This window comes from Adelges cooleyi, unplaced genomic scaffold (assembly GCF_023614345.1).
Source record: "Adelges cooleyi isolate 19-005CV unplaced genomic scaffold, UGA_ACOO_1.1 ACOO_flye_CR_arks_rails_tigmint_CR_PRNA_519, whole genome shotgun sequence".
NCBI classification, from domain to species: domain Eukaryota; kingdom Metazoa; phylum Arthropoda; class Insecta; order Hemiptera; family Adelgidae; genus Adelges; species Adelges cooleyi.
This window is the reverse complement of record NW_026096208.1, coordinates 1,605,498-1,624,493: the sequence shown is the minus strand read 5'-3', so window position 1 is coordinate 1,624,493 and position 18,996 is coordinate 1,605,498. Positions and strand designations below refer to the sequence as shown.

The window sequence follows — 18,996 nt, the reverse complement described above, 5'->3', positions numbered from 1 at the left end:
ACAAAAGAGTGTTGTGGTTAGAAACTTTAAAGTTGAAAAGAGTCATCGATTTTATATGTTAATAGTTTGTATGTGGATTGTTGAATAGTAATAGTATACCTAAATCATTGACTAGAGAGGAACCAAGTAGATTTATATTAGATATAGGTACAGTAATTGAATTTAATTGGCTTGCGTTTTTTTTTTTGTGAAAGAGATAACTTGGCAGTTGTTAATATTTAGAGATAGATCATTAAAAGCGCACCATTCGTTAAAACTGTTTAAAACCTTTTGTAGCAGTATACAATCAATTAAAACGTTCTGGTTGTAATAATTACAATGTATAACGCCAAGTAGTGGCATTATGTGCAGAGTTGTATAAATCATTTTCAGAATAAAACGTTATTCGAATACTTTCTTTTCGATTTATTCGAATAAAACTTTACTAGAATAATTTTTTTGAAGATTCTAAAAAAAAACTCTGACTTTTTAAACGATTATTTGAAAATCATTCGAATAGTTTTAATAATACATTTTAAATTTAATCATTCGAGTGAAAACTATTATTCGAATAATTATTCTGAAGATTTAAAAAAAATATACTTAGGATAAACTATTCAAATAGTATTATGTTTGACAAATAGTTCAGTTTGAAATTATTTGAATAACTTTTCATTCGAATAATTAAAATTGTAATTCTATGAATAATTTCTCATTCGATATAAAATATTAATTTTATTATCCGAACAAAACGTTATTAAAATAATTTTTTATACGACTAAAATATTATTTGAATAATTATTTCTAAAACTATTTAAATACAAAAAGATTGGAATAACTTTTACATGAATAATGCGTTATTAAAATAATTGTTTATGTAAATGTGTAAGTTATATTTATAGGAAATAATGTTTTAAAACAAAATTACTAAAAAATGAATAATTATTTTAATAATTTTACGTTTGAAAATTATTCCAATAATTTTAACTTGAATAATGATGATAATTTAGGCAACGCTCTATTCACTTAACTCCTAAGACTCATTCAAAAGTGCTATTTACATTATTTAAAATATACAGGCGGATGTCTGTGTTTAAATGTTTGATCATACTATCAGTACAACTCTTTGTTTACTTTCTTATAAAATTTAAAACATAATACCAGTGGTGTATTGCAATTGTGTTTTAAAATTAATGTCAAACGCTTTTGTGTGGTTTTTGGAATTTTCCCAAAAGAAATTTTCCTTTTTTTTTTCGGTCGAAGGTCATTAATGTAAACACCGATACGGTCATTGATGGATTATTTTTAATGAGTCCATCACTGGGTCGTCGTGGGAAGATTGGTAACCGGTTTGCGCTGCGAATAGCCGTATAAGTTGTGATCACCTGAGGTGGAACACCTGTCATCCTTGTCAATATGAAACGTCTTGGACGTCCTGTTAAAAAAAGGAAACACAATTATTTTACTATTATTCTATAAATCTTTTTTTTTTCCCTACCAAAGTCATCATAAGAATAGAACAATCGACAGAGCGATTTGGGTGATAAAAACAAATGTCAAAGTAACGTCAGTTTGTCTTAAATACATTCTTCTTATACACATATTAGCCAACTGTGGGTTTTCAAAAAATCGTTGAGTTTATTGGCCTTTGTTTTTAACTTAACAAAAAATATCAACTAATATTCGATATTAGTGTGTAGCGATTTGCTCGATTTTCCTATTCTCAACAAGCTCATATTTCTTGGTTTTTTTTTTTTTATGTGGGTGAGCTGAGATGGCACATGGCAATAATCAAGACGTCAGAACATGTGTTAGCTTTTGCGTTAAAGTTAAAAAAAAAAAAGTAAAATTAGGACGCAACCGAGTTTAGAGTGTGATTTATTAAGTTGCGACACGCGAGCACAGTAATAATAATTTAATTGGCTGTTCTTTATATGCGTTACACGACAACATGGTAGTCCAGTCTGTGGGTAGGTGTTTTCCTAGACCTAGAGCACGTTCCTTACACGTTTGGTCGTCAATTGTATATTTTACAACGGTATTTGGCACAATTGCACGATCAAGTCGGCTGACCGTTTAGGTAGTATTTCATATTGTAAAGACCAGCTACTGCCTCCTTTAAGATAGTACCTATACGGACCGGCTTGAATACCGTGCCGTCACATTGCCATGTAGGCAGCTGCCATGTGTACTGTTTTGATTTTCGAAGAGTAATTAAAAATATATCATGATATTTTATCGTTAGGCAATCAGTTCAAAAAGTATGAAAATTTAGAGGGGAAAATGTCTTTTAAAAAATCAACAAAATAAAAGGAAGAGAAAAGGCCTATATATTTTTTACTCTGGAACGGCTAATGCTTTTATGCTTTACCTGGTGTTCCATTCGGGTAAGACACTCTACAATGACAATCATGATAATAGTTATCGGTTGATACTCGATAGTATAATGGCTTGAAAATATTAAAGTCGTTGAAGTAGTTTAGTATGATTTATAATACACAGTGTAGGTAATGTACACACAGGTGTGCACTCGGTTTGAGAGTAGAACCAGCATTTATTTTTACTATTTTGGTAAATTATAATTTTCTTAAAGACAAAAAAAACATACCAATTTAAAAACCGTATAAATTATTTATATTTTTTTCTATCGGAAAATTATTCTTTATTTAAAAAGTCAATATTAATATATTATACCAATCGACCCGTTTACTCTGGAAAATCCTAAAAAAATACTAAATACTTAGTAAGTTTAGAATATTGTAATAAATTTCATTTACTTTAAAAACATAACTCATTATGACTTCTTACAGTCACTAGAGTCATTTGATCCTTTAACTCACATGTCCCAATGTTATCCCAAATAAGGCATTATCTCTATTGGGTTTCATTAAACATACCTGTAAAGTTTTCCATGATGATCAAGCTTTCAAATTATTATACTTCTCATTAGTTAGTTCTCAGCTTGAATAGGTTTAAATGAATAATTGTAATAGGTTGAATAGTTTAAATAGGTTTAAACTATTAGCCATGAAGTTCGTATTGTCTAGAATTAATAGAGTTCTTAAATTTTAAAATTAATTTACCTAATGCAAGATGTAAACCTATTTTTTTACTTGCCTAATACTTTGAAATAACTATAATATGTCCCTATCTCCCTCTTACATGTTAATATGTCGACCGCCAATACTATATAGATTTATTTTTTCTCATCAATCAAAGATCTCACTGATGTATGTATTTTAATATTTAATTACTCTTGTATGTTCTTCTTTTTGTTATATTTATTTAGAACATGTACCTATTCATTTTTCTTGTAATTTTAAATGTATCTGTCATTATACTAAATTATGTAAATTGGAATTTATTCCGTAATGAAGATTATTATTATTATAACAAAATAGGTATGTATAAAAAAAAACTGTTTCAACAACACATTACAATATATTGCCAATAGCGTCTGGCGTTATAAAATGAATTACCCTATGCCTAAGTATAAGTGACAGTTAACTTTAAAATATATTATTTTTATGGCGTTTGATCTGCGCCGCCCAGACATCAGTTTCAAACCAAATTTGTCCGGTCGACGACAGATCAAATGATTGGAATGAGTTCAAAACGGCTTTTAGACATAATTTACACAGCTCGGGCTGTGTTTATTTTGTTAAAAAGCCTATACTTTAATTTTTGAGGTTTTAGCAAAAATACACTTTGAATTTACAAAAATAGCATATCTATGCAAACAACAATAACTTCTTGGTTATAGGCGACAGTGACATAGTTTTAACATGTGCCTTTTTTTTTAATTTGTATATACTTACATTTGAGATAGTAAATAGTCGACGTTTAGTACATCACCTGTTAAACGCTGAACACTTTACACAGTCTAAAAACAGCACTTTCTAATGTGATTATAGATTAAGATCATTACACTTTTTAGTGGGCTATATTATTGTCGATCATTTCACACACAACACGGGCATACCATAAAGGGATAACTGCTGCATTTCATGAGACGTATTGTAACCGTCTCACTTTCTAGTTTCATTTTTCTACAAAGATCTACATAATAAAAACATTCCGGATATCCAGATGATATTCTAGAGGTATTTTTATTTAGTTTTTTGGCCCTCAACGCGCTCCGGTGCCTATTTATAAAACGCATCATAATAATCATACAAGCTACATTTTCATATATAAAAAAAAAATTAGAACCGCCCACCCGTTTACCGCATAATATTAATATTATGACAACCGACGACGGCACAAATAATTCATTTTCAACATAAGCGACAGATGAGACGTTAAATTCGTTAAAAAAAAGTATATATATATATGTATATAAATAATATTATGTAAAATGTCTTCTTTTTTTTTTTGAGTACCCAATAATAAAATTGCATATTTTTTTTTTTATGTACCATTTTGAAATTATGATGTAAGTGATTTTTTTTTTATTTTGGAATATTTAATTCGGGTGAAGTATAAAAAAAAAAAAAATTAATATATAATCAAGCGTTATAATGTACACGTTTAATGACAAATAACTTTTATAATAATATCTTAATGAACATTTAAACAAAGTTAAAACATATATATTATCTTATCTCTTATCTCTCTTATCTCTCTATCTCTCTTATCTTATCAGATAAATCAGCTGATATTTTCGTTATGCTAACCGGTGTCGATTTTTCCGTTAATGTGCCAAAGCAAAGACACAAAAATTAATGTTATCATTTTTTTTTTCTTCTGTAAACTATAATAGTGATTATAACAGACACCTACTTTGGTTAAAAACTGTTGCAAAAAATGTTTTCATGTACAAATTACCATAATAATTTATGTTTATCAAATGTGTACTGACTTAATTTTTAAGTATACTGAAATACCAAATGATAACGCGAAATCAAATAGTATTTTTTTTTATACAAGAACAATAGACAAGGTACTCAATAATATTCTTGCTAAGAAAAATTGTATTTTACTCGAAACGATATACCTCATCGAGAAACCTATTTATACCAAAACTTGATATACTTCATCGTTTGTCCTTAGCTGACCATAGCTTATTAGGCCACGATACGCACGATTTATTTAAGTCACATAACTTAGAAACGAAATATGGCCAATAAAAAGTTTATTCATACTCATAACCCTATTTTTATGATTTGGCCCGTCATGCTGGGTATAATGTCTTATTTTTTAAGATTTAACTAGTCCTACCGGTACCAAGAGACTGCCAGGTCTAAACGGTTCAGCGTAGGAGATGATCCTAAAACTTGCACGGTAATGCCAAAACTAATTATACGGTCAATAAACACAATAATTAACCAGGCTGACTGTCAGACAAATTTTTAACAAATTTTGTTTATGTCATTTTACAATACTATGAAACGACTAAAATATGTATTTACCGTTTTGATGTTTTCCAGAGCTCTGTCTATTTAACGTTAACCAATGTGTTTAATTTAACTTTTATAATTAAAAATAAAATGCTGACAATTCTGACTGGTCGACAAGCTTCGGATGATCACTTATCAAGTTGTTAAAGGTTTAAAAATAATCGTTCAAAAATTTAATATACCAATAAAGATACACATTCAATTGTCGTTGAATACTGTGCTTATCATCAATTATTATTATTATTTTCAGAGATAACAATTTTTCTTCTTCTAAGTTCTAAATATAAATAATTTATATGCAATTTAACACAAAGTATATGGTTATTAAAAAAAAAATATATATATAATTTATTTACTAGTGAAAATAAAAGTTGGCGCTACTCTTCGTCCAAGTGCATCTGTGTGACACTGTACACTGTACGTTCAATAAATAATATTAAACTTAAAACTACATTATACTATTTTAAAAGTGATTAAAGCCATCGTTTTCGAGCATCAACCAATAATCTTAAAATTATCTTCTTTGATTTGCATTAGATGTCAGTCTAAAAAAAAAAACAAAAAACGAATAATAGTTACCAATGTATAAAAAAAAGTATCGTTCTCAAATGGGTAGCAGTGTTGTTTAAAGATAATTTTTTTTTTTTTTAACTGTTTTGCCGGTTATTAAAAATGGTTCAAACGTTATAAAGCGAATGTATTTAAACAATTTCTTTATTGGCGTTCTTTGTGATAAAAACATAGTATTTCTTAGCTGCGTGTAAAGAAATAGCTTATTGTAGTGCAGCTAAAAGTGTTTCTATAACGTTCAAGTCAGCATTGTTATCAGTAAGCTTCACATAACAAAACTACTACCTACACGATAAAACAATAAAACAATTAATTCTCCCTTTTGCTCTCGACGGGCTTAGGCATCTTGTCAGGGTTCTCTATTTGACTAAAGTACACACACACACACACAATTGGGTAAAATGACTTTTTTTTTTTTTGGTAATTTTCCTTTCCCAAAACACAAGGACCATTCATTGCCCCCCCCCCCGTCAATTTTTTATAGCCCACAGCTGCTGCGTCCTACGTTCTGTCGACCCACAATTCGCCATTCTATCATTACTATACAATTACAATATTATTACTGCTATTACTATCTTTACTATTGTGCCCACGTGGGTGTGTGTATGATATTATTGTGTGCAATTTACAGTGACCGGGTTATGCAATTTCCTAGCGCATTCTGTCCTACGTCTTATTGCACTAAACGAGACAGCACAAGGACGTCGGCTAAATAAAAGATTCAAAATTTTAAAAATATGCACTTACATTCTGATGTAAGACATCCATTTCCTTGGAGAATACCAATATTTATAGAGTTGGTAATGACACACAAGCGGTCCTTATACACCTTTTCAAACGACTGACTGGTGACTGTTGTAGAAACTTGAAAGGAATTGATCTTAAATTCAAATCTTTACAATGTAGGACAAATTCAATAATCTTTTGGTCGATATTGCAGAGGATTTTTTTAAATGCAGCTGTCAGACCAAACGTCAGACATTAAATACCTAAATAGTAATTATTTATTTGTTTTTTGAAAATATTTCATTGTATTCGAAATGATGAAATCCGTTGATTTTTAACATGTTACTTAATTATAAATAATGTTATTCAGTTTAGGTTTAAAATATAAATCTTTAAAAATACACAAATTCACATTCACCATTTCTAAATAATTTAAAAACCAATACATATCAAATCAGTGAAAAAAAATTAATTATAAATTAATAACACACGCATTTTGAAAAAAAAAAATCAAAGTTTCAAAACAATATTTAAATAAGATTATTTTTGTGTCTAATTAAAAAAAAGACAATATAATTAAAATTGAGAGTCGGCCAAGTAACTCCGTCTGATTACCTATTTACTGGCATGGAAAAAAAGTAACTAGTTAAGTAGTAAAGTAACTGTTTTTTTCTTCAAATTTTGTAAAAAGGAGCTAGTTAATATGTCAGATTTATTAAAACTTGGGAACTCAAATGACATTATCTCAAAAATAAATCAATAAAGTAATTATTAATAAATAAATAAGAGTAAAGTAGAAGGAGAAAGGATGTTTTTTTTTTTTTTTGGATTTGACCTAATTGGTTGAATATCTAAATTTCAGACTTTAAGTTCTAACACTTCACTCGAATAACATGCTTAAAGTGATAAATGGTGTTTTATAGTCATATATCGTTTGTGCAAGATTTGTGTGACCCAGTCTTTCTATAAATAAAAATTTAAATCATTTGTTGTTTTGTAACAGTTTTTTTCCTTCAACCGCCTCAACAGTGTAATCCGATTGAATTTTCTAAGTCTCCAAAACACAAATGGTGTAATCATTCCTTATATGAAATTAGCCGCAAGGTGTGTTTATGTTGTGCACACGGTTGTCTATGTATTGTAATGACCTTTTTTGGTCGTCATTGATACATTTTTATATTATAATAATGTCATCAGAGTCTGAGTCAATTGTTTACACAAACAAAGCTTGCAATCTTAGGTCTTATTATGGCCTAAGAGACATAGAGAGGATACAAAGTTATGTAAATCGGTTCCAATTGTAATTAGTACCAGTCTTGTTGAGTGTTGTTACTTTTTATAGAAGATACAAGTTACATAAAGGCACATTTTCCTTTATTTGAAAATACAACTGAAGTAGGTAGTCAACAGAAACCACTAGTTTTTTTTTTTTTTTTTTAATAGCCTTTATTAACAAAAAACATTCGGCTCAACAATTAAACAGCAATAACAAGTAAGATGTAAATGTACATTATGGTAATAATATGATTTTAAAGACAAAAGAAAAAGAAAACAAAAAAAGAAAAACAATCAGAAAACTGAAACCACTAGTTGTTTTTAACTTTTGGACTTATCACAAAATCATCAATTAATCAACAAACTTATACAACAAAAATATTTTTTTTTTAATTAAAAAAATAAACTTAATATGTTAAGAGGGTAAAGTATTTGTGTTATACACTTAACAATATCGATTCAATACTATTGCCAATAGCAGAACAATTTATAAATAATTTTTTTTGTGCTTATCAATCATTATCAGATTGATAAGTCCAACTTTGAATTTTTCAAATAACATCCTTATAATATTAAACGTTAGAAAAATTTTGTATTTTGATATTCTAGTCGATTATGGTTTTGTTTAAAGTGTATAATTGTATAAAAGTTATGGATGAATACTTGTCGAGCAAAATATAGCATTTAAAAGTATAAACTGGGACTGAAGTGGACTGTGATAGTATAAATAAAATAAAATAGAGATAAAGGAATAGAGAAGAGATTAGAGATAATAGATTAGAGTTAAGAGATGGTACAGCTGGATGCTAGAGTTGATGAGGGGGGAGGTTAAAGGTAATAGATTAAAGTTAAGAGTAGGTCTAGCTAGATGCTGGAGGTGTGATAAGAGATAAGAGATTGGTGATAAGAGATAAGAAAAACATTCGACATCAGAAAGTACCAGGGTTCTATAATACTTGTATATTAAGACATATCCATGGGTTCCCATGTACTTTGTTTTTTTTTTACTAAATATAACTTTGTTAACATTATTACAATAATCGCTTTTTCGTTTGCAGTGCCTACAGCCAGATCATTCGGGAGGGAGACGATCGGACCGCTGGTAGTCGACTGGATCGACTATTGTCTGGAAGAAAACGGTTCCAAGCACAGAACCAGCAAGTATGCTTGTATGAGAGACACAAAGTTCGGGTTGGTGGTGCGCCGGGGTCAGACGTTCAGCTTGATAATCAAATTCAACAGAGTCTATCACATCATCAACGACAGCGTTTCGTTTGTGTTCACTTGCGAAGGTAAGTGTGTGCACTAGTTCAGCAGGATTATAACATATTGAAATATCACAGATTCGATAAAACCTCTCAGAAACACACTCTGGAAAAATTGAAAAAAAAATGTAAACAAAACTTTAATACTCTCGGGTCAGTGTGTCCAAAATAGGAACACTAATAATCCTCTTGTTGTACAGTGTGGCCAAAGAAAATGTTATCAATCATCTGTAACGTTATCACCATCATCAGTGAATAGTTTCGTCATTCGAAAACCTTTTGTTTAACAATAAAGTGTATTTACACTTTTTTATTTACCTTGTTTAGTATTTACTAGAGTTCTGTGTGGTTTTCAAAACTCCAACGGTAACGTATCGCTAAATGTTTTCACTGGTAGAAAAACAGTTTTCATTAAATATTTTCAAAGTTATTATAGTGTAAAAAAAAATACTGTACTCAACAATTTTTTCTGTCTTAAATTACACACTTTAAAAGCAGGGTGAACAGTATGACAACATAAACAAAAGAGTATTTTCGGTCAACAGATTTCCGTCAACGTTTTACACACGTGGAAAAGAAATAAACAATAAAGCCTTGGCGTGACAAGGCGGTTAAACCGTGTTGAGATTTATTTCTAAAACCCGCCCACGCGTTTGACCCAGTAAACATTATACATAATATTATTATATATTAATAAACAATATTATCATAGTAGGTATGGGACGTGCAGACGTGGGATCTACACGGCGAAACGCCCACGGTTGTTGGCGTCAGGTGCATTTCCTGTGTCGCTTTGATATTTGTAATAATATGTTGTGAAATAATTTCTATGTGAAACCGACAAGCGTCTTGCCCGCGAGGAGTGTGTGCTTATATTAAAAATTATGTTTTGTCAAACGCGTCGGAAATTTCATTTCATAATACCTTAAAGTGTCCGGTACACTGCAGATTCAACAGGTACACTAGAAGACCACAAAAATAGGATATAATATTTTATAAAACACTTAAATCAATTGTCGAACAACGACAGTGTCCATCTCAAAGACAACCCGTAGGTATTATTATTGTCATATTCTAGGTTTTAGGTTTTTTAGTGCGTTTTGATAATACAGTGCTATTGCGGAATGGGCGTTAGTGAAATGTATATTATGTTTTCATCGATTATTATAAATGCAAACCTGGCTTATAATTATAAACGGGAAAAGGAATTTTTCTTAATTAATACCGATTTAGTTACTTCCCGGGTGACTTTGTTGGCATTTTGAATTGTTCAATGAAACACTGAAAAGGCTAATATTTATTTTTTGACCGTTATTAACCCTATCAGACTTTTTTTTTTTAAATACACGCATTTACTTAAAAGCTGTAATATTTATTTATATTATGAGCAAATAAATGCAATCCTCGCCAGTTTGTGATATACTAGAAACAGTGAATATAGTAAAAAATTAGAAATTCTCAATTTGAGATGAGTTTTATTTTGGAAAAATATCATAACAAAAGTGATAAAAAAATTAATAATATTATTTTTTTGTGGGTAAAAAGTTGTTTATCATTTTGATACATCTGGTATTAGGTTCTGGTAACAACAGTTATCAAATTATGTGCTCATCGAAATTTTAGGTATCATATTTTAAGAGATATGCCATTGGCCGGTATAATCCACTGACTGGTATTCCCCATTCTCTCCTAGGCCCGTTTTTTTATTTATTGAAAAGCTCTATGCCGTTTAAGTATTATGTCTAAACTCAACGATGAACAAAGAAAGATAGTTTTATAAAATATGTCAACGACTGCCTTTTCAATTTAAAGTAATACCTATACAGAATGATTATTTCTGTTTAAGACTTTAATTTAATCTGACAATAGTTACAATTTTGTAGTTCCTTTTTTATTGTTGCTGTTTTAGTTAATTTTATTTTACAATATTAAACAATATTCAAACTTTTTTTTTTTTATACATTTTAGAACACTATCAACTTCCATATCTTACTTGGTAGTATATATTTTATTATATCATTTTTTTAGATAAAGAATAATTCACTAACAATATTGACTGGTCTGTAACCAGTTTTGAATAACGACGTTTCCGTTTAATTTTCAAAGGTTAATAGAGCTCTAAAAGTGGTGATATTAAACATATATTAACCTATATTAAATCTAAGAGTTAAGACTAAAATATAGATATTAGTTATAAAGATAGACAGTTGATTCTAAGCTCGTTAGGCAGAGCTTGTCAAAAAGACATAAAAAATATGAATTGAAAAACGTTTTTCACAATTGAAAACATTCTCAACTGTCAAATCACAATATTTTATACATATTTTGAAACTGTCATATAATTAGTGTCACATTAGCGTAGACACGTGTAGGTGTGTATTTTTTCATTTAAAATATACTATCTAAACATACTACCTATACAAAAATAATATATATATATTTATATATATATGTTTTAATATAATTAATTAATATTCTGCACGTGCCGTTGTTAAATCAGCTTCAAATTATGTAATCGTTGTCCTCGTGCCAAGTGATGGGCGCAACCACGTGCATGCAAAACGGTATTATAGTTGTTTTTCTTTATGAATAATCTTCATTGATAAATCCGTACCGGAAATAAAATTATTCGCTTCGCAATGGTTACTTTACATAACGTTAAAAACAAGAGAAAGCCAAGGGCCAAACTAAAAAAAAATTATGTTTATATTTTTATGTATAGTAATTTTGTAATAAGTGTCTTTGTTTTTTTGAAAAAAAATTTTAAAAAATTATCACAATACAATTTAAGTATAAAAGAACCAAAAAAAATAAATTGCAATATAGAACAGTTAACTCTGGATACATTATGATCTCTTACATTTGCACACAGCAGAGGAACATCTCAAGCGTTTGATCGATGGAGGCTATTTCTCAAAATAAAAATCTAAAAATAATTTAAAATAATTGAAATAATTAAAAAAGTCAAGTGCCAAAAGTCCAAATAATATTAAACAACAGTTGTTCTCAACTGCTATTCGCACAAATGTAAAGTGAAAAATTATTGTAAGTATCAATACTATTAAATTGCAGAACAAATCGTCGAAGATGAGAGGTCATATTATGACCTTTCCTGTCTTATCTAGATAAGACAAAACGTATGTAATATTATTCATCTAGATAGTGCTTAACACTGTCCATCAAAGAAATGTATTCATTCAATATATTCTCAATGCGCAAACTTCGTACAAGACAAATTTTAAATAAAATCCATACAAAAAACAGTGTTCTCTTTGTAGCAGACATATTAGACAGGCTAGTTGAATATTATTCAACACATATTTCAATAGCAAGCACACATCTTTGATCCGCTTTGCTACAATTGTAAAGACTTTTTAACAAGATACTCAATGACCTAGATGAGAATGTGTGTACAGATCTTAAAATAATAATCTTAATCTTGAGCGATAATTTAGTGGTATTTGTAAAAAAAAAAAACCGACTATAGTTCACATAAAAATCTCTAAATGTTTATAAATATGAATTAAAAGTTGTGTATTTTACAAACAACTATAGTAAAATATAACTTATCAGAAGTACAGTCTAGTAAATATAATTATTTTAAAATCATAATTTTTATTTTACAAGAACACATTAGAGTTAGAGTGGCGCTATCTCGTTGCTGTCATCGTTAACCACACAGTACTTGTGCCGTTCTCTAGATAGCACCACATAACCTTTGCAGCCAACTATAAATAAATATTTAATAATTGTAAACTTAAAAAAATCTTATAACATTGTAGCACCGCCATAGATCTACTTTCAGACCTTAAATCCTAAAATTTGTAGACTTTCTGCATTAATTTTAATTTTAAAAAAAAAAACAACCTGAATAGCAAGTGCTTTTAATTTAATACTTTAAATGATTAATGAAACGTTGAAATGGACGATATTTATTTACTGATACAAAACCCATTCAACTAGGAGCTAAACCCTTTCAACGTGGGTTTAACTCTGCAAAAGTGACTCCAATTTATTTTCTATAACAACACTTAGTCAACAAAATTATGTAACAAGGAAGGTGCTTACTAATTTTGAAATACCTATCAAGCTTCATAATAAAACCATATTTAATTTTTCCACGAGGTTTAGTTTTTCTGTTACAATACTACTACCAGTAAAATTGAACGTTTGTCGTTTTCACTTACTTTTTAACTTAAGGCGTTTTGCTTTAAAATTATTAATGGTACACCAAAGTCATCCGAAGCCTTCTACTATCCGTTGAGAAGCTTTATGCCATTTAAATCTTAATATTATGTTCTAAGCTCAAAGGTGGACAAAGAATGAAAACTAGTATAATATTAACGCTAAATGTATTTTTTAATTTTAAATAATTGGACGATCCATGCAACGTAAGACACTCATATTTTCTGAGATAATAAATGCTCTTTTGTAGTATTTCTTTTTGTTGTCTTTATAATTAATAATATTTTACAGTATTAAGCAACATTCAATTTTGTAAATTTTAGAGCACTATCGACTTTTGAATCTTAAACGGCAACTTATATTTTATGTTATCTAACTAATAAATATTTATAACAGTTTTAACTGGACGATAACCAGTTTTAAATAATTACTTTTAAACTCGAGCAACTTCATAGTGATAATTATTCAAATTTGGTAAGCTTTGAAATATCATAGAGTTCTTGAAAATATTTCAAAAAAACTTGAACATTCACTAACTTTTTAATATTGTAAAATAACCTTAAACAATGTTTTTCCTATAAACACAAAGTACATAATTGTGTAATTCTTCAAGTATTTAGTGTTTTGTGTTAAATGGACATAAACAAACCAAACAAATATCATAAAGCCCCAGAGGGAGGGTGAGGTTTTTTTTTATAATTTCGGTTTTCAGATGTAGTTTTAGAAGAACTGATGGTCTGAAAATTAGACCGAAGGCGGGGCTATGGTGGGGCCGTTTTTTGCTCTGTTCCCAAAAAGGATATCTCAACCCTTCACACCAAATACCAGAAGCGTTGTGCAAGCAAACCGTGCGTGAAGACTACAACCGATGATAATGTCATTGAGTACTATTATAATATGTGCACAAGGGTTTCTCACACATCGTTTTGCCACCCCCGCCGTGTTACCCTTTTTACACACGGACATGGCAATAATAATGGTAATAATATAATGTAAGCCATATGCGTTGACCTCATAAGCCGTCGTCGACAATAGGCGGTGGGACCGAGGACACCCAAAAACGACCTAGTCCGACAAAAAAATAAGACCCTGTGTTTCTTCACAGTCCCTTCAGTGTCTTTGCATTGTCCTGTGTTGTAGGTATGTGTTATTTTGGTTTTTATGTTTATACACAAACACACATACTGATTTTACGCACCGTGTGTGTGCGCACTCGTGTTACACGCTCTATAAGGCCGTGACCATGGGAAAATTGGTCCTTGGCCGGTAAATTAAACATCTTGTTAGAAGAAGACAAAAAAAAAAATAAGAAGAAGAGTTTGACGTCTTACACAGCATATAGCGTACAGACGGTGGTATTGTGTTTGACAAATAAAGCAAATTATTGAATTTGGGGATGAAAATATGATCATAACTGAAAGGGATAAAAAACCGCTTCGATGCCGACCTGTAGATGGTAGAAAGGTAGTGAAAGGTTTTTTTTTAAAAATTTGTTTGGTTTGATAATATTTATTTAACATGGCGATTCGTATTTAGTTGACTTTTTTAATTTATAATATTATGCTGATAACTATTTTCACTGGTCGGCAGCCGACCAGTGAATAAATATTATTACACATCAAGTTATACAAGTTTAACCTTGAATTTGGCAGAAATTAAACCGTATTTTTTCTTCTAATTAAGACCCGTAGAATTCATTTTGGTTTTTTAATTAACAGTTTTTTAAACTATAGCTTGTATCTTTTAAGATTCACCGCCCCATTTGACTGATTCAATAGATGTATCTTTAAAGATACACTGCCTCATAGACCTGCTAAGATAAAAAAAAACAATAAAACAATCATTTTAAATAGTATTTTATGATTTACGTAGAATATGTATTAATCTTTAAAGTATGTTGATTCGTATTAATTGAGTTAAAAGTGCACTCGCATTTAAAAAATAGGTATTTTATTTACCGCAATAAAATAAACAAATACCTATTAGAACAAAACAATTGAAATATATCTAATTATGTATTATTTTTTTAAAATGTCAAGTATTTTACTTTTAGGGCAATGTATCTTTTTGGATACAACTATGAAAATGAAACAAAAGGGGTATGTATGTTTTAGGGTACATGAGATTTTATACTTAATAACTAAATAAGTGATTGATCTAATTTTAATTTTAATAAAATATTTAGAACTACATGATCTTGTTCTAACAGCTGAGTTAAATATATTTAGGTTTTAAACTCTAAATAAAATGTGTTGGAAATGAGTCCAAAAAAAAATTGATATGATAGCTGATAACATGATTTTTGAAACGATATAACATAAATTATAAAAACTGTTCATAATATTATATGTTTTATATTTTCACTGGAATATTTATTTCAATTTTGTGTATCTTTATAGTTACTGAAACTGGTTATGGACCAGTCAAAATTGTTGTTGGTAAATTATAACATTGAAATTTTCCCACTTCTTCTAGGGGAGAGGTTTTTCGATGAATTTTACACAAAATTTTACAAAAAAATATTCCATATAAATTTGGATCGAATTTGACGGTTTTTAAAAACACTAAATTTAATTTCAAACCAATTCAATGCAAACAAAGTAGCCAGTATTGATTATTTATTCATTAAATTTAATTTTTATAAATATATAAAAAAAGTTTTTGCTAGTTTAAACATTGTAAAAAATCAGAAAATAATATTTCATATTATACGAAAAAAAAACGGGCTCGTCCAAAGTATTGTCTTTAAAATATTTACACCTTTAAGTCATTGTTTTCACGTTTACAATGCATAACTAACATAATTTTTAATTATATATTTTGAAATGACATTACATTAAACAAATAAAATATGTTCATATCATTTAAATGTCCTATTTGTTTCGAAAATTAAAACAATATTAAAAATTTGTTACAATATTTGATAAAAAGAAGTATAATAAAACATAATATTTTTTCCGTTTTTGTTAATATCTTTTAAGATATTAAAAACTTTTTGAAATTATTTATATTTCATACATTCGCAGTTATTGTTTTTTGAATCTGGTCGATAACCGAATTCGATTAATTATTTTGAAAGTTATTAAAGTTCACAAGGGATGGGGTATCACCCTGTATATATATATATAAAATAAGTCCACCCTGTTCAGTACAGTAAAGGGTAGTGACTACACTACCGAAGTGAGGCTTCTACGATAAATCGGTATTATTTAAATGTTTTTTTTTTTGGTTGTACTACTTAAATCGGGAGACGGGCTAATCCGTGTTGTGGGATCACAATATATATTTCTTATGCCCACGGTCTTTGAACTCACCTGAATCCAAGTTGCCGGCCGTCTTGAAATCGTCTCTAACTCGAAGCGGCCAAAGTTGATTAATTGCCAAAGAAATCAATGATGAAACACATTAATTCTTTTCTCGGCGTACCCGCCGGTCTTTGGTAAATATTTAACCCAAAGCCTCGTCCGCTTCCGGATGAAATTAATAATTCGGACGTAGGTATACTTTGTTTAAAATAATAATGATGATAATTTATTAACGCTAATGGTTTATGTACACGTTTGAAGACGATGAACGGTAGCCATACAAACATATTGTATAAGTCATCGCCGCACACAACAGTCTTTGGATGAATAATAATCATTTTTTATTGTTTTGTTTTTAATAATGCGGCCCACGGAGTAGAAAGTGGATTTTTCCTTAAGGCGATTTATTTTCAAAAAAGATTGTTGGATAGGCAGGTTTGGTTGAATAAAAAATAATAGCCGTCATGCTAATATAACTACCGCGCGGTATTGTTGTTCAATCAAACTACCGGATTTTTCCAAATAAAATAATATATTTGTATGTGTGCCTTTTGAATGGCACACAAAAACATGTACAACGGAGTCGCTTTCTAATAATTATGTCTACTATACACTTATGTCACTATACTAAAACGTTTATTTAATTGAAAACCCTATTTAGAACTAGGTCCCTTTCGAAATTGAGGCACTCGAAGGAACAAGTGAGACCTTATGATAGTATTTGTATTGCTCTAACCGTCATCCACTTCCGGTAGTACATTTCAAGCTCTTAAACCTTCAGGGTAATAATTATTCAAAACTGATTATCGGACCAGTCAACATTTTCAGCAAATAATTCTTAATTTTAAAAGTCAATGAAATGCGTCCAGTATGGAGTTCCAAAAATAGATTAATATTATGCATAAGATTCGCCATAACATTATTGTTAAGTTCTATTTGTTAAGTTAACAAAACGTTAACCGAAGTGGTTAACTCGATTCCAAAGTTCTCATTGGTTATTAAGAGTAATACGTGATAACTGATTGTATTATTTAATTTTTCAGCTTGTTATTATTTGGCATTTTATTTTACTTTCTTTTAACGTTTCGGTTTGTATAAATAATTTATATGTAATTGTTTAAAACATTGTTGAGATAGTCCTATACCTTTCGAAAAATAGTTTGTCATCAAGGTCATTAAAATAATTTTTTCTATTTTGAAGGCCTAAAAAAGGTAGTGATAAGAATTATATCCATTGTCAGGGCAGGCAAGATAAAAAATAATATCTAAATTACAAAATACAATAAATTATGATATTTGAACCTATAATGCAAGTCTGCGCCATTGCTTTTTACCTTAACTACCTACATAACGTTTCGGTTCATTTATAAATAATTTATATATAATTTTTTAACACATTGTTTAGATAGTCTATACCTTTCTAAAAATGTTTGGTCAAGATCATTAAAATCATTTTTTCCATTTTTAAGGCCTAAAAAAAAGTAGGTAGTGATAAAAATTATTTCCATTGCTATACTCAGGACAGGCAAGACATAAGAATATTATCTAAATTACAAAAGACAATAAATTATGATAATCGAACCTAGAATGCAAGTCTGTGTCATTCTTTTTTACCTAATCTACCTACATAAAATAACTTCTACTTTCCTAATAAAGGGTTATCAAAGGGGTCTTTTCTATTGCTCTCTAAATACTCAATATAAAGAAATTCCTCATCTAACGTGTAATTCATTATTGTATATTACTAATATACTCAGTCAACAAAGATGATAAAACAATTTCTAAACTCTAATAATATAAATATTAGATGTATATAAGTACTACAATACATTTTAACACGCCAATTAACTTTTTAACAAGCCGATTTCGGGTGATTAATTTAACAATGTGTTAAGGCTAACAAATCTCGATGAAACCCAATTTTCACTAACTAGTTGTTAAGTAAAATTATTAACAATTAGTTAAACTCTTAACAAATGCCGGCTGTATATCTATCATGTAATCCTCCCCTACCCTCGTTTGCCCACCCCTCCTACCGTACCGGCCGTCGTGCACGGTCGCGGGCCCTCGGCCGTCTTCGGGGGGAGAATCGACAGGTGTGTGAAACATCCACAGGTGTGTGTGTGGTGTGGTCTTTTCGCGTTATCTGTGGACCTAATGACTTTTCCGTGTACGACAAGCGGCGAAAAAGATAGGTAGGTACCAGTGAGGAGCAGGAGGAGAAGGCAAGACGTTTGAACAAACAACGATGGTGGTTTTCCTGGTATATAAGTCTCGTGGTGGTACTTCACT

At 29.7% G+C, this 18,996-nt stretch overlaps 2 protein-coding genes across 2 annotated transcripts in view; both read left to right on the top strand.

The window, feature by feature from the left end:
- The window catches only part of LOC126842387 (uncharacterized), a 160,593-nt gene that overhangs the window by 107,945 nt on the left and 33,652 nt on the right, over positions 1-18,996 (top strand). The window lies entirely within an intron of this gene.
- The window catches only part of LOC126842380 (annulin-like), a 39,345-nt gene that overhangs the window by 733 nt on the left and 19,616 nt on the right, over positions 1-18,996 (top strand). Inside the window, exon 2 of the mRNA XM_050579331.1 lies at positions 9,008-9,241. Coding sequence (XP_050435288.1) covers positions 9,008-9,241 — 234 coding nt within the window. The remainder of the gene's footprint in view (positions 1-9,007; positions 9,242-18,996) is intronic.